This window comes from Hyposmocoma kahamanoa, unplaced genomic scaffold (assembly GCF_003589595.1).
Source record: "Hyposmocoma kahamanoa isolate Upper Pololo Valley unplaced genomic scaffold, ASM358959v1 63, whole genome shotgun sequence".
Classification (NCBI taxonomy): domain Eukaryota; kingdom Metazoa; phylum Arthropoda; class Insecta; order Lepidoptera; family Cosmopterigidae; genus Hyposmocoma; species Hyposmocoma kahamanoa.
In genome coordinates, this window is record NW_020653851.1 from 4,127,124 (window position 1) to 4,154,178 (window position 27,055).

At 34.0% G+C, this 27,055-nt stretch overlaps 1 protein-coding gene across 10 annotated transcripts in view; it reads left to right on the forward strand.

Moving 5' to 3' along the window:
• The first annotated feature begins 1,699 nt into the window (after nucleotides 1-1,699).
• LOC113230554 (kinesin-like protein KIF13B) overlaps nucleotides 1,700-27,055 on the forward strand; it is a 269,534-nt gene continuing 244,178 nt past the window's right edge. For all 10 annotated transcript variants that reach the window (XM_026464548.1, XM_026464549.1, XM_026464551.1 and 7 more), the window contains exons 1-2: nucleotides 1,700-1,789; nucleotides 14,137-14,224. In XM_026464548.1, the coding sequence (XP_026320333.1) occupies nucleotides 1,735-1,789; nucleotides 14,137-14,224 (143 nt within the window). In that variant the 5' untranslated portion in view covers nucleotides 1,700-1,734. The remainder of the gene's footprint in view (nucleotides 1,790-14,136; nucleotides 14,225-27,055) is intronic.

Sequence of the window (27,055 nt, forward strand, 5' to 3'; positions counted from 1 at the left end):
GCTAAATACTAAATCTATGCTAAAAATTTTATTATTCAAGTTACACATTGTTTACATTTTATTTTACAGAATATGCTGCGTAGAACTGACCAAAACACCAAAATACAAAATGACCATAAACAAATATTCTTGCTGAAATTGCTCAAATTAATTGATATTGTTCAATTAAATTCAATGTTCAACGAGTAATAAAAACGTTACGCTATTCCTCAATCATACCATTTTCATGAAATAGACAACAGTCAAAAATCATTAATTAGACAAAGGGAATGAGAATTTATCAAATTTAATTACATTCAAGATTTATTGGTCTTGTTCATGTCCCGCAACATGTTCATAAAGTTTACAAGTCACTTGATATTATATGGAAGCCTAGAATTATGACAATTTTATATTGATTCAGGGACTACCTCCAGCGTCATTGGCATGCCTGCCTAAGTATTATCATTTGATTTATTTGTTTTTAGTAGGCATCACGTAATGTTTTTTTATTTATTCTTTTTTTTTATGATACCAGGTGGCGGGACGAACAAGTCGTGCGCCTGGTGGTAAGCAACATACTGTTTATGCCAGGTAAACACTTCGATTCAGTTATAGCTTTACTTATTGTCGTCTTCAAATTTGTGAACACAACAAAAACGAAAACACGACTAATATAAACGATATTCAAGCACGGCTCTCGCTGGCAAGGACTGACACTGGTTACTGTAACCGTCACTACAATAATAGGTAGTTATTTTTGATACAAGTGCAGAAAGTTAGTCATTATTCACGAATCTCGAGGCTTGGTTCAAGACTCGAGACAAGTGAAAATTACAAATCCGCACGTGTATCAAACGACCGATTACGACAAACGAACGTGTTTTAATACATTTGCGAAAAAACTACGTTGAAAGTAAAATAAAACAGCATTAAAAAAAACTCATTTTATTTCTTTGTCTGATAAAAATTCAGAGTACAATGGCAACTGTTGCCAGTATTCAGCCACATTAAAAGTAGTATTTTAGTGGCGCGGCGCGCAGCGGTCTCGCGTAATACTTACCTCTGGTCTTTGTTAATACTTAATCAGCCATCTATAGGGAAAATATTCTGGTATTTTTAAATGTAACCCGTTGTAAAACACCTATGCAATTTAAAGAAATAAGATGTTTGTAACTAAATATAAGTTTTAATGACGAATGACTTACGTCACAAAGCACATAAATATTAAATAAATATACAACTTCTTTAGTTCTATTAAGACTTGAAACAACAATAAATTAAAAAAAAATGGAGATGTAAACAGCACTCTCTTGCGAACCATTTCAATTATCGCATGAAATAAAAACATTTTTATGGTAACATAAGATTAGGGCTTTCTTAAAATTAATCGATGAAACATATCCGAAAATATTTCAAGAGTTCAAACTAAGCAATTGTACATTAGCAATGTTATAATAGATTATTTTTGTTACTGAAAACAGACATGAAAAGTGTGTTAGACCTAAATATTTCTGAAGAACAAATATTCGGTTGATATTCAGATTTTATCGACTTTCGGTTTTGGTTTTTGGAAGCACTATTCAGCTGGAAAAACAACATGGCGGGCAGTGTCAATTCAGGAACGTCGTGTTTCTAACGTAAAACAATGTATTTTGTTGTTTTAGAATATGGGTGAATATGTGCAATAATTTGTTATACTCTAATGTGCATAGTGTTGTGTTTTGATTATTTCTGTGTAATTTAAATGTGAAAATGGCCTCGGATAAGATAAAAGTAGCCGTTCGGGTTCGTCCTTTTAGTAGGCGAGGTAAGCTGGTTTCAATCATTTATTATAAAGAAATTTGCTATCTTATGGGTGATTACGTGTGAAAAAATTTATCTACGCCCTGTACTTGAGTATTGATAACGCCAATTATTGTTTCAAAGACTTTATTTCGTGTAAATGCAATGCATTACGCGCCAAACTCTTGAAATATAGTTTGTTGTCGATTTTTATAGTATTTCCTGAACAATTTTGCATAATTTCATACAGATAATTTATTCTTCTGTAACGTTGTGTATTTCTTATTTAATTTCCTTGTTTAAAAAATCTATAATACCGTTGTGTTTATTTACGATATAAATCAATAATGTTAAGCAAACCTGTTATTCTTTAACTTTTATTAATATGGTTAAAGACATGGTAAAATATTACGTTCTTAATAATTGCAATTGGAGCCGAGACACTGTTTGCAATATGATCATAATTAATTTTGTTATCATTTGAATGTGACACTGAAGATTCAATGTAGTGATTTATTACATTTTATTTTCCTTTCTTTATAGATCTGTTTTTATAAGTTAATAATCATTAAATTATGCATGTCTTTGTGTAATGAACCTGAATAATTTTTTTATGGGCCTACTACGAAATCTGAAATTTCTATGAAATTTACATAAGTTGTCTGTATTTGGTTTTTAGGTTAACACTCAAAATAATATTATTATTAAATACATTCTAAGACTGTATTTAATAAATATTTTACTGGATGAATGTAAACTGAATTATGAATTATTGTTATGTAAACATTCACATAATATTTTAAAATTATTTCCCTTTGCATGGTATTATTTTAAACAATGTGGATACTGCAATACGGAATAACAATTACTATTTATGTTAAAATATTATAAAGTGTTGTGTGAAATTAATATTTATCTTTGTAAAACAATAAATGGAATACTACAAGTGACTTGCGGCAAGATAACGAAGGCAGTCTGTTCAAAATTGTATTCATAATTTGAATATACATTGTGTGTAGTGTCATTTCAGGTAGATAAATCAAGAAAATGATTTAGTCTTGAGCTGCTATCACTTTGCACCTGTTTCAACACAGAAATCAATACCAACATAATAATTTGTTCTGATAAAATACTATTTTTGGGCTATGATTACATGATACTCAGCCTCAAATTGATATGACCTTGTGGTACACATGAATGAAATACAATGACCATAGTCAATCTAAAAGAGGTTTGTATTTTTTCTCACATGGCCAACCTATTTAATGAAATTTATTACATTTTTATGTAAAACATTTACTTACTTGTGTACCATATGCACCATGCTCTTTGAACAATAGATTTTTTTTGTTAAATATTTTTCGTTAACTTAATGTTTGCCAATTTCTTCCCTTTTTTATATATTTTCAAAGGTAGATAGGTCTATTCTTATGGCCACATTTGCACAATTAATGTTAAAAAATCAAGGGTTGATATTTATCATCTCGACACGTAGCAATAATACTTATTAAAACTGTGATTAAATTTATAATAAAATGGCTGCCCACACTCTGTAAATTTTTACGAGTAACTAACACTCATACTTCTTGTAGAAAACACTAGAAAGTCTTTCAATAACATTAGAATCATTTGTACCTTATCTGTTGTTGAATATTCCTTAATTTTTTCTTAGTAGACTTGTCATGTCTTCATAACTCTCAGAGTTAAAACAAGTCTTATTGACCCTCGGACATCAAACAAAAATGTCGCCGACCCCTTAATAAAAAAACAATAATAAAACATCAGATTTTACGAACGAATCCGTTTTTTTCCACAGACCCCAGGTTACTGAATGCATAATTAGCCTATACAATTCCAGACGTTATTAAAAAAACTCTAGTAGAAATTTGCATTTCAGATATTTGATGCACATTTAATATTGCGAGTTTGTTTTGACTAGCCATGTGAAGTCACATACTTTTATACGCGTCTGATTACGGTGAGCAACATATTAATCGACAAGTAAAAGGCAACTCAGCAAAAAAGACAATAAAGAAAAGAATTTCAAAAGATCGAGTTCACGATGTGCCAATAATATTTATTTTTCAACAAAAATACAGCACGTTCACTGCATTCGTCATGGTAAATAAACTTGTGGACGTTCCGCCCGCGGTTGCTCCACTTTCTGCAATGTCTTTACGTAATTTTTTAAATCGATTCTAGCATTATGTACAGTCACAATTCAAATACATAGAGCGTAACGATCATGCGCCTTAATTCGTCGTACAATATTTGACTTCCATCGTCTTATCTTTGCATTGACTGCATAAGATATCGTCAGGTAATCGTCAATTGTTTTACACCTTTTATTACCTTTTCTATATTGTTACATAAAATTTTATTTATGTAAAATTGTTGTTGGCTGCTAACTTAAGCAACCATAGAAATTACTAAAAGTAATAATATGGCATGATTCGATCTAATATAAAAATTTAAATAGTTCACGTCTTGATATGAGTAATATCAGTGTCAGGGCCGAAATATCGACTCGTGTATCGTATTCATGTAGTGAATTACATTGAACAAATTGTACAGCATATTTGGTACGGTACAGTAGTTTCCAATGCATTATTTAGTATGAGGGAACTGTAATAATGTTTTTGAACATTTTGTTATTGGAACAAAAATAGTATTTATTAATGCAAAATACGTTGCCTGTCTCTTTTTGGATATCCTCTGTACAAAGTAAATATAGGTGGAATGTTTTTACTATATTGAAAAGTGACCTCCAGGGTTATAAGCAAATTATGGCTTTGGAAAACTAAGTATGAAAAATATGAAAAAAAAATCATACCAACCATTAAAGATTATTTTGCGTCAAAGTCGAGTCACTTCAGGGCGCGTTCCCATTATGTCGTAACGTTTTATTTATCGTTGGACGACTGTCGCGACTATAGCCCGTTCCCATATCACAACTATCTGTCGTGACTGTGGCTGTTCCCACTAGATCGTGACGACTATTTACCGGTTCACGGTAGAATCGTTTGAAGCTGCGATTATCTGTCATTCAATTTTTACGTTTATTTTTTTATTACACACAGTCAGTCGTCGTAACGTCAAAATAGTCGTGAACGACAGTTAACCGTAAGGTACTATATGTGAACAACTTTATTTCAATATGCAAGCCACGACACTTTAAACTGCACGACAATCTGTCGTCAGGACATAATGGAAACGCGCCCTTAGAATAACAGAAAAAACTATTTTACAAAAGCCTGAATCAACACATTTCCATGTGTTGTCCACCTAGGAGTTTTTTATAATTAGTTATTCAGTATTTATTACATTTTGAAGTGGGAACACGTTGAAACCGGATTTGAAGACCACGGACACGTCGGCATCAAGTTGATTCACCGGTTACTGTTACATAGAACGTGTATCTTACCTTTTGTGGTCATGAGATAGTTTCTCATGTGTTTTATGTATGTATAACTACCGCCTACAGTGTAAGGCCGTTGCAGTCACAAACAGTGACGACTATTATTTAGTGGAATTAAAAAGAGACGTAATTACATGCTCTGTATGTTCATAGTGTTGTTATGTTTCTAAGTTTCTAACATGTGACTTGGTAACCTATTTAATGTTGGCTGGTAAATCATCGGCATTATCATTAACTCATAAGCCTCGTCGCTGAGCTAGGAACTCCTTTATGAACAGGGCTTCTAGTATTCTTTTATTACGAATACGTACGAGAATATTTGTTGATCCGCTACCTAAGAGTTCTGCCTTCGTTGTCATAGCTTTTTTTAATAATACCAAGTGATGGGACGAACAAGTCGTGCGCCTGGTGGTAAGCGACTCGTCTGTCCATAACAGGGTCAGTGCCACTCAGTGTTTTTAAATCATAACGATCAAACAAAGAAGAAACACTGCCGCTGTACCCGTCACCCAGAGACATAAGTTGACAAGCCCATGTGCCTCTAATTTTAACTGCCTCCGTGGCCCTACGGTTACCGTGCCGGACTGCCACGCAGAGGTCCCAGGTTCGATTCCCGGGTCGGGTGAAATATTTGTATGGCTATTTGTGGTTGTCTATGTGTGTGTCCTTGGCACCCGCGACGCAGGGTTTCTCTAGTGTCCATAGTGTGGTAATCACCAGCTCCTTTACACTTCAAAACGGTAACACAGTAATGCTCACATTACTCTTTGGCAGCATAAATAGGTAAGGTGGCAGTACTTCCTTCGACAAACTCTTTCACAAGGTGCTTAACTACCACTAAAGCAATTTTATTACTAAAGCCATTGACTTACAATTATATGGACGTCGGGTCCGCGCTAAAAAGTGTCCGCACTTGTAAGGCGCTAAAATCGTATACAGAGCGCCAAACTCCGCTTTAGTCTTCATTTGTTCGACTGACAGCGCGATACTGCGATGACATTACAATTTAAATTTCGAATAGGTTGACTTGGGACATTTTTTTCGTGGTTTTTGTATTAGACCCGTCGTCCATTTATTTGTAAGTCAATGACTAAAGCATTTGCATTTCAGCCCAAAAAAAAATTTTTTTATCTAATAAATTTGTCAATTACGGTAACTTAACAATAAACCTGAAACTGAATAATATATATAAAAAGCGATTCGATTTCGTATCGTTGGTCCCAGACATGTTAAGAACTCAATTTTGCTGAAAATGTCGATTACGTTACTTATGATAAGGATATAGTTAGTTGTGACAAGGAGCATAGTTACTACTTAAACAGAAGGCTTTCAAGACCTCTCTTAATAAGCAGTTTCTACGCTCGGTATTACGCCCGTTTTGGCTGAAATGTCACTCAGAATTCGGAATAACATCTCCAGCTCTATTAATAGATTGTAATCATCAGCATCTCGAATAATACCGTCCATCTGACTGCAATTGATTGATCAGGATTCAATAACGATGTTTAGCCAAAGTTGCTAAGTGACGTTTATTAATATATGGATATTAGGTTACACTCTAATTATTAGAATATTGAAATTATATGAGACATGTAAAGAACCCGAAACGTTGGTATGTTTGAAAAAACAAATATACCTCAACCCGATTTAGATCCGAAAAAATAGGTTCATTTCCAATTGTTGATATGCATTCATGTGATATTTTTATTAAAACAAACTAAGACTTAACCAAGACTTTTAATATCGATCTTTAATAGAGCGTTCATTAATAGAGCGCAAGGTTCACTTTCAATGGCTGGTTTATCAATTTAATATATCTTGTTGTACCTAATCATCAGAACTGTAGGCGCTAGGTGGGGTTCCGATCCCCGTTAGGGCCTATTTGGAAAACGAACTTTCCTAAATTGGTGCACTACTGATGTCTGGCTGTTCCGCGTAGTGCCCCGAATTAGTAGTGCAGTAGTGCCCCGGATTGAATTTCGTTGCTCTGGCACTTGCAGCACAGGAAAGTTCCGAATTTGAAACCAGGTAATTGGTATGGCTGTATATAATTCATGCACAATATATGTACGTTTTAACATTAGTCCACTACTCAGACCCGACGTCCGACTATTCAGTCTGACATAGTTTACCATTGTTTGTTATATTCAGTTCTCCAGTTATCATCTAATGTACGATTGTAGCAATATATCGCGCTTCTATGTCACTCTCGCGGAAGTCGCGTTCTGTCGTGCAAGCCCTGTTGGTATAAGTTACGTCGCATACGCATAATTGCAAATTTATGGAAAAAGGTCTAAAGCTTAGGCTGATCGAAAATACGGCTCTTTTATGATAAAATTTATTTCGGAACGTGTACATAACAAAATACAATTATCATGCAAAAGAAAAATGTCTTTTTTATGAAAGATATTTTGCACTTGGCAGCTGGCCTCGACTGCGCCACCGGACAAAAGCGTCACTCGCCATACTCATAACGCGGAATCGGCTTGAGTCGGTCAGAGACAGCATTATGTCCATGCGATAAAAGCGAAAAAGACATTACGCTTTTCGCTTCCACTTGGACCTAAGGGCGCCCAAGTGGAGACGTACCTTGGCTCAGAACGCTACTGGACACTTCAACGAATCTGCACGAGTACACGCTGAACTGATGAAGAAAAACGCAACTACTGCTGGCATAACATCCACGTACCTATTCTACGTGTACACAGAATTACTAAGTTCGTATAGAGTTGTGTTTGATGTTCTGCCGTGGGGACGAATTTGAACACCACTGATTACCGGTCCTTAAAACTAAAACTAATTACAGAGATTAAATCTTCTCAAGCGTTCCATAGGGTACGAAATTCGTAGTTCTTTTATCAGTAAACGAGCACGAATGCTTTCAAAATTGGTATTAGTGGATGGTTTTATCTATCGTATTTCATTAGCCTTTTCAGGATCGACCTATTGTAGAAATAAAGCTATTTCTATTACTGGAAGGGAGAAGAGATCGCTCGTGGTGTAATCATGATATTTTGTTAATCGAATCTCAGTTAATTAAAAAGAAACGAATAATTTGAATTGATATTGACGTTCTTTTGTCTGAATATGAATGGCTCATATCTTTATTTGTGTTTTAATAATGATAATGTGTTAGACAACCACGTCGATTACCTGTTCACAAACTAGGAAATTAAACGTACTATGCATACCCGATCAACTAGATCAGAACCAATTTATAAAAGTTTCCCGAATTAGTCCAACCGACAATCGTACCCAATAAACGTTGGACCACCGAGATCGTCGTATTTGTTTTGTAAATAATTTTTGATTTAATTAAATTTTTTAATAAAGGATTATTGCGTTGAAACAACGCTATCAAGTTTTTTCAGTCTTTATTTATTTAGGGCATTTGATAATTATTGAACACGTCAGCTAGTTTTCTAGAGCTATTGTTTATGTAAAGGAGAAACAATAGTTCTAGAAAATACTTAATAAAATCCAAACAGATAAATCAAAATACTACCTACTATAATAAACCCGACATGCATATAAAATCTTCGCGGCACTACATGTTGGCTCCGACAAAATCGATTGGAACCACCCCACATAAAATTTACGGAAACTAGCCTGTGTTGTAACATAATAATATGATGAAAATCTGCTCGACAACCATGTTGATTGCCCGGTTTTAAACTAGCTAATTCCCTGTACTATGAGTATCAAAGCAATGGAATGCACCCTGAAGCACTACTCAGATCACCCAGTCCAGAACCTCTTTAGAAAAGTTCATTTCCCAAATTGGCTCTACCAGGAATCGAATGCGGGATCTCTACGTCTAGCGCCGACAGTGCAAACCCTTAACACAACCAGACAGTGCAAAACCACGGAGGTCGCCAATAAATTAATCCTGTGTTAAATGTATACATACGTCGACATATATATTTAATAACTTCATATATACCATAACGATTGTATCAGCTTTTCGATCATTTTATTAAGTACTTATGTAAGCTCAAATATTCGACATTCATTTTATCGATAATCTGAAATTTCATTATCTCGGCATCGAAATATAGATGGATATGTTCTTCCGCTCATCCGTCACTGTTTGCTCGTTGCCCTTATTTGTACACTTTATGAAATACGTAAGTTACTTGATTGTTATTGGTTGTTTTGCCAGATACTTATTTTTTCGGAAAAACCCTTGTCAATCAACTTCGAGGCTTAAATAAATAATGCGCTAAACAACTACACCAATTACCTGGATTCAAACTAGGGAATTCCCTTTGCTATAAGTATAAGGGCAATGAGATTCAAACCGAGGGCATTACCCGGAATGCTCAGAACACCCAAACGAGAAGCAATTTAAAAAAGTTCCTTTCCAAATTGATTCTATCGGGAATCCAACCCGTTACCTCTTCTTCTGACGCAGTGTTAAGGTAAGGTTTTAAAGATATCTATATAAAATAAATAAAATTAAGAAAATGCGATTCTGGAACTTCGTTATAGTAAAATGTATAAAAATGCCATTATCATTTTTGCATAGTATGACTCGAATAGAGAACGAAATATCGATTTAGTACCGTCGTAGAATTTTCTTAAGGTTGCCTAGAAGAAGTTATAATATAGATAAAGTTAACCTCTTGCACATTAGTTGTTCTTATACATTTACATGACTGTTCTTTGTAATGTATAATGTGCAATAAAGGAAGTTGGAGACCTAAGGAAAAAGTTTTTTTTTTTGTTGGCTCATCGCATTATACACGCCAAATTTTATAATCACAATATGTGCATAAACGAGTAAGTAAGACACAAAATGTAACTTAACGTGACATGCGGAAAAACGAAGATAGAAAGGACATTTATTTGCTTATATTTCTAGTAAAAATGCAAGTTGCAAAAATGTCTTCAGATACTCCCTCTGAGTTACCGAACAAATTTACTACACAAGTACACTCCCTCCATGATATTTATGAACTAACACGTAATGGACACTGGTAGAATTGAGACAACAAACTAGTCTCACAAGCCATTCATTAATAAAAAAAATAAAAAAATCAAATGAAAGTATTATAACGTGTGTATGTTATTCCTTACATTTCACCACAGTAAATTACATTTGTACAGTTTCTTGATTTCGTTCGACAAAGACATCACTCAGTCTGTCGTGTGCTGCCCGCAATGCGTAACTGCTCCTAAATCTTCAGTCTGAACATGGTCTGAACACATTCCATCAACACGTGGTAAACGTCTTCAATTAAATATATATATTTATAAATGCAATTAAATATAAATTAATACTATAACATCAAAGCAAGCAGTGACAATTAAAATTTAGTAAAAAATAAGAAAATCAAACTATTTTTCGGCTCTAAAATAGCGAATATTTGTTTTTACAAACAAATCAACGTTTCGGGTTCCTTACAGGTTCCATGGTGTCAGTCCGTCACCATGGAACCGTGACCCAACGACCCGTTTCAATTCCAATATATAGCAATCGCGAAAACCTAAGAAGTCTATTAAAAAGATAAACTTTAAAACTCTACTTACACATATGTATATATAATTGCATTTTACAGCGTTAAATGAATGAATGATGCAATTTAATTTTCAGATGTTTAAAATTTAGTTCTCGTGCAGCGTTTGATTGTTTATCCAACAATTGAGGGGCTAATACAAACACTGTCATTCTGTAAAATGCAATATTAAGGCCTTGTTTGACTTTTTACACACGTACGTACTTTTCCCACCAAGGCATGCAAAGAACACGGCCTTAATTTTATTTAACAAATGCGCATACCTGATAAATGTAGAACGGTGCCAGAGTTAAGATCTTTAGTTCCCTAAATTAAGTCACGCAACTCTTACTGAGTCATAACAAACATGACTTTTTAATTTGCGTAGAATAATTTAAGAGCTGTGGTAGCCCAGTGAGAGAACGGTTGCTTCTCAATTCAGATGTCGGTTCCAATCCCTATGGCAGTACTCGTATGTGGTTGTCGTTAACGATGAGGGAAAACATTTCAATCTATCAATCAATTAATTTATTTATTTGTCAGAATAAGGTACATTATAATCAGATCTTATTATAAACAAATATGTGTTTAAAATAAGCATTAAGCAATAATAAACATTGTGATAAAACGAACATGTTGGAAACGCTTCACAACCCTTGGAAAACGTGTGAAGTCCCCAACCCACATTGGGTCAGCGTGACGGACTAAATATGGCCTAAACTTGTCCTTAGACCTAGAAAGTTCGTGGAATTAAATCTATTTGCCAAGTTATTGAAATCGGTTACCGGAAAGTGCGCGAAACTGGCTCCGTTCCCTAGTTGGCCACGCAGATAAAAAAACATACGAACAGAAACAGACGAGAACTTCCCCCCCCTTTTTTTTTGAAGTCGGTTTAAAATGCATGTAGTCATATTTGATGAAGCTTTCTCATAAATCAATCTATAGTATCGATCGAATTTTTGAGCTGATTATTGACCACTGACTTTGTTCACAACAAAAGAGAAACAGTAAGTGCGTTTCCACACGACGAATATGACGTCTGATCACAGTTCAAAAAACTAAAACTTCTATGTTTTACCAATTATGTGAACGTTGTATGGAAATCCACAATTTTATTTTCAATAGAGTCGGTTATTTTCTTTTTAAAAGCAGGAATTAAATCGGCGTAAGCATTAGGGCGCGTTCAAATTAGCCGCTGTTAGCCACGCTGCAGCCGCGCGGCGGCCGCGTGACGCCCGCGCGATTGTCACTTTTCATACAATTTCTTGACGCGCTGCAGCAGCGCTATTATCGCGCGGCCGCCGCGCGGTTGCATCACGGTTAGTGAGGTTTACATGTTAATTATTCAAATTAACTACGATGGGACGAAAATCGAGTTGAAGAATTTATAGAGAATGCAGAACAACACCTTGCAATATGGGATATCAGTTCCGCCAGTTATTCTAATCGACTGGAAAAAAAGGCATGGGAAAATTTATGTCTAAAATTTATTGATAATTTTGAAACTAAAACTACAAATGAAAAAACATAGCAGGTTGTGAGTAATGTTTGATATCTATACGTGAAGTGTGTGCCCCAAGAACTCTGACCTCCCTAACTATATACCTTTTCGTTCTGAATACAAGTGTGAAGAATAGTATTAAACAAACGTAAAAATCCCATAAAAACCCGTAAACGAGGCGAAAACTATTTACAAATGTTTTTCGTAAATCGAGTTTTGTAACTATTTAATGGTAGTATTCATTTTGATTATTTTGACAAAATAAAGGTAACGAACGGATTCTAAAGGTGCCTACGACATTGTCGGTCAATAACGAGAATTATATATTGAAAATTCTTGGCCACCATCTTGGATTTAGAAATTAATGCCACATTCTCAATAAGCACTTCCAAATAACTCGAAAACGTCTATAATACTCGTTGTCGATCGATGACGTCGATTATACGTTATCGATTATGTTAATACGGTCTGGTATTCTTTTTAATTTTTTTTCTTCAGTTTTAAAAAAATAAGTGAAAGTAACGTTTCTTCGTCAGAATCCATCGTGTAACTGAGTCGAAAGATAAAACATCACTATTCGGCCTCGCGGTTGCAGCGCGACTGCCGCGCGGCTGCAGCGCGGCTAGCAGGGGCTAATTTGAACGCGCCCTTATTGTGTCGACTGATGCCTTAGTATTACCGTTGAGGAGAGATTAACATTTTGTATGCGAGCGACTACGGCACGTCTATATCGCTGTTATACAGGGAAAAACCAATTATTTCATAAAAAAAATTGACTATGAATAAATGCAATTGAAATACATTGTTATGTATAACACAAAAACATAATAATAACAACATAACTGAATTTGCGAACGTGTGCAATTCTTTACTGGGTACTTCTGAATTTCGTTTGAATCGCATCAACGCGCGTCATCTGTGCGTTAAAAATACGCCGTGTGCATAGGCACTAAAACGCGTTATTTCATACGTCACGTAACTAATATGATCATTACTGTCAGTATCTTATATAGGTTATACATGAGGTTATGAATTCAACATTACATGGTAAATTTGCATTTTTCTGACTTTCCTTTGACAAATAGATGGTTATTATTCTACGGAAATGTTATGACTTGCATATTATGTCAGTTTACGGCATAAGCCATTGTAGATCATAATATAGGTACGTAATGTATTGCTTTGTCTTATTGATGTTGCCATATGTATACTACATACGTACTTATATAACCTAGGAGATAGGTAACTAAGTTTAAGGGCATAAACAAACGTACCTGTAGCTGACGCAGTGCCAGTAGCTAATTGCCTTCTACATTCCTTTTATTGGCACGCTTAGAAGAAGAATGAAAATACATTTATTTGACTGTCACAAATGACACTATACTAGAAAAAAGTAAAAATAAATATATTAAAGACATAATATATAAAATTCGCACGTAAGACACAAATAAATAATGACAAAGCGAAATCACAAACAGAACAAAAACTAAATTAAAATGAAACATAGCTTTACATGACATAAACAAAGATACTTTATGGGTGCCAGCCGTGGTAAATAAAGGGTCACTAACTCAATCTAGAAAACGCAAGCTTTTTGCTGAAATGCCAATTACTGGCATTCCTTTTGCTGACATGCCTTTAACTGGTATGTCTTTTACGTGTGCTAGTTATTTTATAGGTATTATCACCAATGTGATTGACACGCCTACAAACCCGGCAAGCGTATCGAGTTTTGTTCCTGCAACAGATTACCTCTAAAATAATATTTTATTATTTGGATGAGAAAATAGCGTCTTTTCGTCATGTTTTATTATGCGCACAGGCCAGTAATGGAATAGGAATCTTCTGCACGGCTTATTCCACCTTATATCTTTGCTCCAGGGCTTAGTCAAGAGCAAGTCCATTTACTTAAAAATAAAAAAAAGAAATGTAACTTATATTATTTGTACTTGCAGAACTCGAACTTGGGACGCAATGCGTGGTGGAAATGGAGAACCAGCAGACAATTCTACAGTACCCGCCATCACCACACGAGAAAGAAAGGTATGCATTATACATTTTGCTATTGTATTTTACACGCTCTTATGAATTCAATAGGATATTAATTATTTCATTGATAAAAATGCCGTGTTTATGGGTTTTAAGTTAAACGATTTCCATTGTGCCATATGTGTGTATTTACTGTATTAACATCCTTTTCCCCGCCTAAAACTGACCTAGAAACCCATCCTTGCACTGGTTTCAAGACTTACAAAGAGTAGGAAGATCCATTAAGGCCACATCAAGAACTTTGTACGTATGTATTTTTGTGTGGTTCCTAGAAAAAGTTACTGAACATTTGCTTAGTATAAGCTTGGAAGTCGATCTGCGGCGTATTAAAATAGTGGTTTTTTTTTGTAATAATCCGTGAAAGCGCATTTTTCTATGATACTGGTTATAAATACAAAAAACTGCGAAATATTTGCTTCTTCCTCATGAAATAATAATTATAACAAAAGATTGGCCTCATTAGATTTAACTACCTACTAATTACTTATAATTATTACTTATAACTGCCTCTGTGGCCGAACGGTTATCATGCCGGACTGCCACGCAGAGGTCCCAGGTTCGATTCCCGGGCCGAGAGAAATATTTGTATGACCTACATTTATTTCTCTCGTGCGTTTGGATGTAATTTGTGGTTGTCTATGTGTGTGTCCTTGGCACCCGCGACCCAGGGTTTCCCTAGTGCGGGGCTATGTTGAGTGTGTGCGTTATTATATTATTATTATTGTTATTATTATAATTGTATACTTTCAATTTTAATAATGATTGCTGATGTAAATACCACTTCAAAATATACAAATATCTGCCTTTGTTAGGTGGAAGCATGTTTTCTTATCGCGAACTTAACTGGGGTCTAATTTTGCAGCTTTAAATCGGTTATTCTATTTCACTAACTGCAAATAAAAGTGTGTAACTATAATTACACGGAAAATTGTCTTTATTAAGTACATAATGTAACTAGATGCGTCCATTGACCTAGTTGTTCACTCATGGGCAAAGTGATGTCATTGTTTCATTAATTTTTTTTTTTGTATTTTACAATAGTTCATTATCAAAGTGATTTTTTTTTTAATTTAAGTGATGTCATTATTTCGTATACAATTTTATTATTTTATTTCTGTGTTTAAAAGAGCTCTTTATTTAAGTACTAAATGATTTTTTAATTAAAAGTTATGTCATTGTTTCCTACAAAATTTTGATAATTTAGTTTCATGTTGCATTTTCTAAGTAGTAAATGTTTTTTTTTAAATTAAAAGTGATGTTAGTGTTGCGTATAAATTTTTATTATTTTATTTTTATATTTCATTATCTATATAGTGACGTCATATTTGGTGTAAGAAACGATAAAGCACCTAAAGTGAAATTTCAGAATACATGCAACGTTCTAGTTATATATATATATCATATTAAAATAAATTTAATAGTTGTCTGCAATTCAATAACGGTACGCTACATTCAATTCTACATTAACAAATAATGTTGAAATTAGTAAAGATGTTTTCAAATTGGCGCTTAAAACGATAATGGTCTGGTTTGTATCGTAAAGGACGGATAACGGGTAAAGTTTGATTGGTTATTTGGAAGTTATTCTATTGACTTTCTGAATGAACTCTTACGGAATTGAGCTCCATTATCTTTTGCTGCCTATCCAAAATAATCTCGTTATCCGATCAACTTTGTTGTCCGATAAATTAGATTACGTCTTGTGTAAAGAAACCTGTTTAATAAATTTCAATTCTGTTTTTGTGAATTCTAAATTCGTTTTCTATATGTACATAGATGCCTACAAATAAACTAGTGATAAATAGCTCTCTGAAAGCAACCCTACTATCTAATGTGCCACTTAGAAAGCCTATTCATCTAATTTCCAAGAATTACTTTAGGAACTGCCAAAAAAGTCGGGTAAGCAATAAAAGAATCTCAAGAGCCATGAAAAGACGCGGAAATCCTCTCTCGATTGCAATGTTATCCGGCAATCTAATTGCCAAACGGCGTTCACAGAGGTTGGGATGCTCTGATTGGCGCGTTACCTCGGCAGTTGCGCAAAGCGCGCGTGCGCACACGGTTAACGAATTCGAAAATTGAAAACAGCGAATTAACGCTCTTTGAAAGGATGCTGAATGTTAACTAAAATATAGCTAACATTAGCGCAGAGATTTCTTATAATTAGCGCCATTTATAAAATTAGAAAAGTTTCATAAAATGAAAGGAAGAAAATGGACGAGATGTAAAAACGATAATTTTCAATGTTTTCATTAATTTTAAAAGATAATAGAGTGTTTATCTTACCTTACTTAATGTAAAAGGTATATGGGTTTTAGAATATTTACTTAGCAGTCCTTGAATTGTGTAGCCTCAGGGCCCCAATGACCTAGTTTTAACAGCTTAGGTCCTAGGAAGTACTCTATGTTGAGTCTATAAGACGTAATTAACTTGTGATTTAATTATAGTACCTACTTTTTCTATGGCACAGCACGAATATATGTAGTTAATGAAGGGCTTTATGAAGTAAATATTTCTAAACAACTTGAGCTGTGTGTGAAAACTAGAAAAATATTATAAATATAGAATTATAATTGAAAAATACTTCATGCTCTGTGTATCTTTTATCTACACACAGGTGATTTCAAGTACATCTTTCAAGATGAACAAAAATGTGTCAGAGCGCCTTTAAATAATTAACTTCACTAAAGAACCAAGATTCAAGAAGTTTGCCAATGTTTTTACTGCGCGCTTTAACTGCGGTGTTGGTTAGCGCGGTCGCCTTGCCTCATTCTAATTACTGAACACCCCTTAAGGAATGGCTTTGAAGTAGCTTTTATTTAATTAAGATTTTTAGACGTTGAAGTCCCTCACTTTGCTCGTTAGATCTTGTGTCTGAAAAAAAAACTTATTGTCAGTTATAATCCAATATGTTCTGAAACCATTCAATACTCTGAATCTTTGGTTTACCCGAAGACTTACTTACTTACTTGGTTCATGGTTATAAATCAGAACAAAACTTATTCATTGCGTCCTTTTCTATAGATGCTTTTACCAGTACGCTTAAAAACATTGTCGGTATTGCATAATGGAAAATACGATGTGGGCATTGGAGTTTCTTGTTGAGGAACTCTTCAAGAACTGTCCAGGTAAGTACTGTCACCATTTCAATTTCCGTGTTATATATTTAGTCTTGAAGGATGCTGGGGGTAGGTCTCACACCTTTGCGGTTAAAAGGTCTGAGAGCAACTTTTATGGGTAGACACATTGATCTACTAACGGTAGACGTGTCGCTTACCACCACACGCATGACTTGTTCGTACCCGTTACTTGATATTCTAAAAAAAGGTCACGAACTTAGTGTTTTTACGAATACTGCATGACGTTAATTCATAGACCAAGAGTGTTAAGTTACTAGCAGACGTTTTCGGTCTGAATCGCTGTTTTAACGCGCACACACTAATAGCCATAGACTATCACAAATTGCACCCGAACTCACGAGAGAAATAAATCTAGGCCATACAAATATTTGTCTCGACCCGAGAATAGAACCCGGGACCTCCGCGTGGTAGTCCAGTATGGTAACCGTTCGGTCACAGAGGCAGTTGTTCTGGTATTTGGAGTTTCATCGAAGTCAAGTTTAATTCGAACTACAAAAATTTTAAAACGCATACATCAAAGTGTATTCTCTTGAATGTACGATTTAGTGAAACACATTTTGTTGTCAACATATTAACTACAAAGCAACTATCCGTTGCATAGAGTCAAACCCAAACTTTTGAGCCAACCAACTACCCACTACCATTGTAAATATCTTCTGCACAATAGTCAGAACTTGTTGCGAGTTGAGGTAAGTTTGATGCTTGCGGAATATTTCTGACTTGGAAATACAATTAGTGAATTGTCCAAGTTTGTTCAATTTGTGTAATAAGGAGCCAACGTATATGTGCAAAACTATATAGCACTATTGTCGAACTTTACGAGTTTGCAACGGTAATGAGAATAGTTGAAGTAGTAGAAGACTGAAAGATATGTATGCTCCATCGTCGACCTCATTGTCACTTTATATCAGGTGAGATGGAGGTCAAATACGCACTTATTCTTACAATAAAAAAGAAAACTTACAGGATAATCGCACAAGAAACCAAATACTGTCGTAACTTAAAAAATTGTGGAATTCGGCAAATATAATTTGAAAGTTCGCAAAACTTCTGAATGAATCTTATGGCCAGTGATCGGAAGTGATGGAGTTAATTTATCTAAAGTATGAACGTTTTCTTAGTATTGAAAGGGTTGTAACCCTAACTAGTCGTGACCTGGTTCACGGCAATGAAACGGGAAACTTCCGGTCCACAAAATTTATTAAAAGAAGTAAAGTAAAACTAAAAGCTGTAACAATAAAAAGGTAAATGTAAAAAAAAACAGGTACAATAGTATAAAACAGTCCCTACACTTTATGACATTATTTACGATATTAAGGCACTTACCCCTAAATGGGCCGAGTAACTGAATTACAGATACGTAATCTTAGGTACGAAGGCTGTAGACTGTTATAGATTATTACACACGATTTAGCTTATTTAATGACGATTATAAACGTAGTAAAGAACCAAAATCAGCGATTATACGCGATGGAATTTGAAACAGCTCCGATTGTTGTGGCGGTCGAGCAAGGAGTGACAGTGGTACGAAACAAAATAAGAAAGCGAAGGAAGATGGAATAATTCAAATTTAAAATTTAAATACAAGTAAAAGAAAAAAATGATACGATACAAGTGGGGAGAGGCGATACGAAAAGGTGGGATGACGGTGTAAGGACACTGTCACAGTATGGAATACCCATTTCGTCATCAATGCGTATAAAATTTGTTTTTTTTTATTGTTTATGTTGGCCCTTTAAAAATAATTGGTTTTAGAAAATAGATACGTAAGTACCTATTTCTATAGGTACTTACGTATCTAAAAAATATTATAGTAGTTGTGTTTCTACACAACTACTATATTATTTTTTGAGACAATAATTTGTAGAAAAGGCTAAATAGGAAATAATAATTTGTTGCCAATGTACTCAAATTTCAATGAATAATACGCATATAAATACAAATATGATCAACTCCGAGTAGTTCCGTGATTTGTAGAATTTGAAGAATGTCCAAGTTATTCTGTAGTTCAGCTAGATTAACTCTCTCAAATCCGATCGCTGCTAATAACGAGTTTATTTTTATTTATGCACGATATTTAGTTATCCATTTATAAATTAGAATATAAAATTGGTTTATTTCAGTAATTTTTTGAACTCCGAAATCGTATTTTCTCATTTCCACAATTTTGAGTTACTACAGTATTCGGTTTCATGTGCGAAATATAAATTTGTATATTCTTTCAAATTTTTTTCTATACCGGAATATGCCAGACTTATTACAAAAAGAAAAAGTATGTAATTTCAAATTTTTCTCTGCTGCGCTCTGCTAGAGTCCATAAAGAGCACTTACGAGTACCTACTTCTAAAAGATTTACGTGTAGACTAGGATTTTATTATATAAAAATAATATGCCACTGACTGTTTTAGTAATCGATACATATTACACGTTGAAACCAATGCCGTTATTAAGCGAATATCTTGCTTTTTCAAATTTAATTGTGTTTTTAGAAACTTTAATGGTCATTTTCCGAAAGTAGATTTTTTCTTTAGCGATCGTATTGGTTTCACGTGTTATGAGTACTGAGTGTCTAAAAACAATTTTTCCGAAACATGACTTTTGAACGGCTAGAAACCACGACTCGTTTGAACTCGGAATAGGTATTTAAAGTGGATTTATTAATACCAACAACAGTTAAACGGCCAAGGCAACTGCATTATGTAAAGCAGTTTGCGGCAAATAAGTTAGTGTCCAACGTTGCGGAAAATTGGGTGAAAATACCAAGCGGCCAAATTTCTAAGGTTTCCTTTTACGTCGTGGGCTGCGTATTTTTATTACTTTGATCTTAGCGAATGGGTAGGCAGAAGAAGTAAACTAGAGGTAATAAAGCGAGGACAACGAAATTAAGACCTTATAATCATGGAAATTAAAACTGGATGTTGTTTGGCAACAATATAATTACGGGCGATGAATATATTATATACGTACTGTAGCCTTAATGTAATTATTTAATGACTGCACTTTAGATTAAAGATCCTCTGCAATGCATAAAAATACATTAAATGCATATACATTCATTACATTTGCGCAAAATATTCGATATAATAATCACTGCATTGAAATAATAATTTTTTTATGAGAGGCGTGTCGTTTACGAGCCGGACGCGTGTCGTGAATGAGCCGCACGCGTGTCGTATGGTATCGATTGACCCAATTATGTTGTACCAATGATTATTTTATTATATTGATCGCCACTTGTTTTTCAATACGTTACTTGCTAGCTTAAATGGACAATGACCTGGATACTTTCTAGTGATTTTGTTATTGTCTGCAATCTACTAATACAGATATCTGTATCTATAGATCCTGTCTATTCCATCGAAAGGCAAAAATAAGACTCTACTTGGAGTTCGGAAAAGATGGAGGCATTAATATCCCATCAATTATGAATATAATAATAGTGTGTCAGAAGCCTTGGAAATGTGGGTTTACCGAAGAGTTTTGAAAATATCGTGGACGGGTAGAGTCACCAATGACAACGTATTGCGGAGGATGCAGAAAGGCTTGGAGCTCCTGAAAACTGTAAAAAGGAGGAAGCTGTCGAACTTCGGGCACATCCTGCGAAGTGATAAATACTCTCTACTGCAACTCATTCTGCAGGGATAAATCCAGGGCCGCAGAAGACGTGGTCGTAGAAAAACCACATGGCTTCAAAATCTTGCAGAGTGGTTCAACATAAGTACCTCAGAACTGTTCCGACTACTTCACACACCCAAATTTCCACAATGATGGCCGACCTCCGGTAGGAGATGGCACCACATTAAGAAGAAGTGAGTCAGACAACCACTCCAATTATTCTTCATTTCACATGGCATAGGTACGATGACGTTTGAGATTTGAAATTTCTAGAGGAGTAATGTAAAATCGAATGAAAAAAAATCGATTTAAATATTTTATCGAGATAATTTGTAACGAAGAGCGAATCGATTTAGAGACAATAATGTAAGAATAAATAATAAACAAAATGAAAAGGATTCAATTATTAGTTATTAAGTTATTTAAAACCTACACAACAAGTAAAAAAATCAACAACGAAACGAAACTTGAAGAATGACTCCAAAAACTTGATGCAAAGCTCAAAATAACACTACCCGCATACAAGGTGCATGTTTTTATATTGCGGCGAGATACATAATAGTCGATTCGATTTATCGATTCTATGCTGTAAATCTCTATGGATACCTACATATTCCGTTTCACGCATCGAGTACTTGGGGTAATTTATGTTTATTATATTTATTTTCTATCTATTTCAATATACCATAATTTTTACTTAAAAGTATAACTACAACAAATATTGTTTGTTTTTGGTACATTGTAACAAAATGACTATTTCTTTTTGTAACCTGGTTGTCAAATTAGTTAAAAATAGTATGCGTGTAACGTTAAAATTGGAAACGTCACAGTACCCATCCTGTGTGAAATGGACTGTAAAGGGTATTGCCTGTACTGTATGAAATATGAATACCAGGGGAACGGAATTCACTTCAGGACACTACTCGGAACACCTAGACCAGAACCAATTTTGAAAAATTAATTTCCCTAATTGTTTATACCTATACAGCGCTCATAATGCCAACCGTTGTGCCACCACACACAGGCGGTCAAACATTACAAGTTTATTGGGTACAAATACTTTATTTAAGTGCAGCTTAGGCTTAGTAATTACCAACCTACCTATTTACGTACGCTAGCTAGGTACGTTTAAAAAAAATCAATTATATATAACAGTGGTTTGATCTAAAATAAAACCTTTTTTGACTTATTACTGAGATTTGTTTAGTAAATGATAAATTTTATTGTGGATGGTACACCAAGCTTTTCATCTGTTAAAATAATCACATAACGACGTTGGAATGGTCTAAGTGATGTCAATTTTTCGCAGCAGATCGTCTCAGTTTTTGAAACCCTTATCTTGATGAATTAGATGCTTTTGATATAGCGCGCTATTCTACAAGAAAAAACATTTTTCTTTCAAAATTACTTTCGAGGTTATGAAAATTCGAGCAAACTCGAGGAAAATGTCATTTCGGTCTTCTGATAGGTAACCGGTATAAAGATGTTTAGAAGTGACATATGAGAAGAAGCAATATTATGCCATCTCATTCAGCACTGCGCCCTGAATGGCGGGGGATTGTGAAGATGCAAGTCCACGTGTTTGTCTGCCATTAATTATAATTATATTGGCGGTGTATTCACGTGCTCTCAATGTGTACAAGGGTTCGCCGCGAAGATTGGCTACATAGTTATCTTTTTTTTTAATAATATCAAGTGACGGGTTGACCAAGTCGTGTGCCCTGTCCATAACAGTTGCAGTGCCACTTATACTTTTAAATCGCATAGATCTGAGGGGCACTGCCGCAGATTTTGTCACCCTGAAACATAAGTTGACAAGTCCTATGTCCTGTGATTTCACTAGCACCCTTACCCTTTAAAATCGGAACGCAGTAATGCTCACATTATTGCTTGGCAGCAAAATTAGGTGAGGTGGCAGTACTTTCCTGGACGAACTCTTTCACAAAGAGCTCTATTGCTGCCCAACTTCTACTATCTTCGAATACATCAACGCCAACCCAAGTAGCAATCGCCATGACCGAACATGGTCGGAGATATTGCACCTTTAGAATTATAGTGACATAACTCAAAAAAACTAATTTTTGGAAAACGTTGATTAAAGATTGACGTGTCCATTAATTTTGTAAAAAAGGGAGAATATTGAACAACATTTAAAAAAAATTATAATACAAAATATTTTGTGTTGTACTTGACTTATTTATCTACAAAAAAAATATAGAAAATTTAAAAAGTGGTAATTACTATTTTATTTTAAATAGTGCAAATATGGGTCTATGTTCGTCTGAAACCATGTGTTTTTAAAAAAAAGACTTGTTAATATTTAGGTTACTCTATTTCTGAATATTAGTGAAACGAAACTATTTATTTCTAAATAAGTCACCATAATAGTAAATATGAGATCGTTTTAAGTTACAGTTTTACATTTTGGGACATAAAGAAAACATAACACAATGAAAAACTTTTATTGGAAGATTAAACCAAGTCGCAACAAGTTTGTAACACATATGTCGAAAAAAGAAGGCTAATAACTATAATTGTAAGTCAATGCTAATAACCTAGAAAATGAAATAAAAGTATAATACGTTCCTAATGCTCATCAGTCTCTTCTGATAGTATTGCCTATTAAAAATTACGCCGATTACGCTACTTTCTTGGTAAAAATGATTAAAACATAACGGCATTTACGACAATCGTACGCTTTGAAAAAGGTGGTACCTACTTAAATTATAAAAATCTGCATAATAACTAGGAATTACGTTTTTATTAATGAGATCGCGTAAGTCTTTTTTATGTTCATCTGGTTTGAGCATATTGTTATGTTAGTTTCTTATAAGTACTTAAATAATCATAAACTTTGGATAACATAATAATTAAAGTGTAGAATTGTGAAAATCAGTCCTTTAACACGCGTAATTTTTTTTTATGTTCATTTCTTTACGGTATTTCTTCCGGTCTAAGCATTTATATTCTTTCGTTTATTTTTTGTATTGACCTTAATGAACTCACTTTGATTCTATGAAGTTTTCTTAAATTGTTATGGTATGTTATTAATGGCAACGTGTATAATTCAGGGATTCTATAGAATACTTAGTCCATCTATACACTATAGGGTTTCTTTAAGTAATGTATAATAATTGTTAATACGCTTTAATTATTATACACATTTCCTGAGCATTGTATACCTACCTAGAATACCTAGGTATTACATAAAATGCCGGTCGTAGATTTGGCAAAGTATTCAAAGAAAGGTAAAAAACTCAAATTAGTCATTTAAAGAAAAACTATTGTTCCTAAACGTTTGTGTACAACAATACAATGAAAATCTTTATATTAAGTCATTGCTTTGTGCACCTACATTTAACAAATTTTATACATTGCCTAAAACACATTCGGCATTATATAGAATACCTAGTCCAAGTGTAAATAGTGCTTCTTTTATACATGGCCTGACTGTTTCAGACTTTGTATAGAATGCCGGGTTACATACATTACCGTTAACATATAAATATGTGTTACTATAATGTACAATATTTTCTCATTTAGCTTATCAGCTATAATTTACAACAATTAAAATTTTCATAATAACACCGAATTAGTGAATATACCATCTCCTGGGGAAAAACCAGAAAAGGAGGTAAGTGATCAGATCATAGGTTTTTTTTAAATACCTTAATAATTAATAAAATATAATCATTATAATTACTATGACGTTTTTAGTTTGGTACCTTAATTAAACCTATTCTTGTATACTTTTTTACCTACTCTAATAAACTTATTTTTATAACCGCAAAACTATTTATATACTTTCTTTCAGAATATTCCTAATATAGAAAATAGTTTTTCTTCTTCAAGTAGATCATCATCAACATCCTTTTCCGGCAGTTCCTCATCAATATCTTCTTATAACAAAACTTCTTGCGTAAATAAGCCAAATGCCAATTCAGTCATAGATCTGTATTTCAATATCATAACATAGCTTTTCCAGAATTTCTAAGACTTTTAGCTGTTTTGTTTCTATTTTGATGAATCTCGGGTATGTTTTCTGGATAGTCTGTTAGCTTTCGGGACAGAATTAACTGAACTATTGGAATTGGATACTTCTATATTGAAAGCAGTTAGAAGAAGGCGAAGAACGGATGCTGGAGCTTGATGAACCTCTAGTCTTTCAAAATTAGACCTATCGATCATACGTTGGTTCTGAGTCACTTAAATCTACATCACTTTCATTTGAATTAATAGGTAACTGATGGTAATTGTTTGTAGCCTACAAGTCAAGCACTTGTTAACTTAGACGTTTAAAGTCCATCTATGATAAAATGGGCATTTGACACTTACGCAAGAAGTTTTGCCAGAAGAAGATGTTGATGATGACCTGCTGGAAGAGGATGTTAATTATGATCTACTTGAAGAAGAATAACTATTTTCTATATCAGGAGTATTCTGAAAGTTAGTTTAGTACAGGTATTACTTTTTTAGCTTAAGAGGCTAGGTTCGAAATAAGGTACCAAAGTAAAATTGTCGTATAAATAACAAGGTATTTAAAATACCTGTCATCACTTACTTTCTTTTCTGGATTTTCCCCCGGAGATGGTATATTCACTATTAAGTGTGTTACTATGAAAATTTGAATTGTTGTAAATTATGATATTCGTATTCGAAAAACAAGCTAAATGAGTAAATTAGTACGTTATAGTAACATTATATAACCTACCATAACAATAATATCACCATCAGATTTTTATTACTAGTATATCTTGATGCCTCCAGTGCTCTATTATTAGTTAACACATTTCCCTGGAAACTAAAAAAAACGATTATTAGACTAAAATTATTATTAGACGTAAATAAAATTTTACAAAATGTAGTCTTACCTGATGTTTAAATTTTTCTAAAATAAAAACTGCCCTTCTCTTTATTCCGTTGTATGTAAGTTACCTAAAATCTGAAACACAGCTAGAAAAAGCTTATTTTGTAATTGAAATGTACACGAAAATGACACATTTATCAATATAATAAAACTATTGCATTTCCAGACAGACCCATGGTTATAATAACCACTATGACTATAACCATATTTATTACAAGAGAGACATAATCATAAACAAGTTTCTTCATAAACATTAGTTTCATTAAGAAATAGACCGAACGATGATTGCGTTTTTAAAGCAATACATTTTTTTTTGTCAAAGAATGACTTAATGACAAATAAGTCCCATCGGCGTGAGTAAATTTTACTATAAGCTAAACTCAATACGAAGTAGGTCTTCACTTCATTAAAAATAGTCACATCCACATACCTTCATTTTTTGTTTTGTACCGGCTTAATTTAGTTTAGGTCGTCACAATAACGAAGACTTAACATCTCAAACTGAACGGACGTAAGGAAATGGGAAGGAATAAAAGAGACCGGAGTCTAGTTTTTTGCCTTTTTGCGCAAAATTGGGCCTCTGTTTTATTAACAGTCGACGAAGTCATTTTATGACTAAAAGTCAAAATCTTAATATTTTGGATTAGGTCACTATAATTTTAAAGGTGCGATATGTATATATGCCTTACACATAATTAAAAGGTATCCATGTTTTTAAAGTATATTAAACTAGCAAGTCTCGCTCAACAAGGCCTATCAGATTCTATCACCTGCTCTCCTTCACGCACGACGAATGTGCGGGCAAAAAACAAGTTCGTAAACATGTCTGTTTTTATCCGTTGTCGTTTTCATAAAAAAAACCAGCACTATGTGTTTGTAACTTAACGAAACGGGATTATAGTGACGACAGTGCTATGTAAAAGTGTAACTTTATTGTTAGTTGTTATGTAAATAAAAATAAATACGACAGATTATGAACGCGAATGCGAAGCATGGTCATAAAACAGACAATTTACTCATAAGCACATTTACAAGAAAAAAGTTTAATAATTGTACAGCTTCGTAAATATAGTAGAATCTAGAGGTAATGAAAAGAGTCGACCCTCAGTACTACATGCTGCTTTTCAGGTTCCACCTTGATACATGGATATTCGCTGCTGGCAATGCTCACTGCACCGCACTGCACAACAAATAGATAAACAA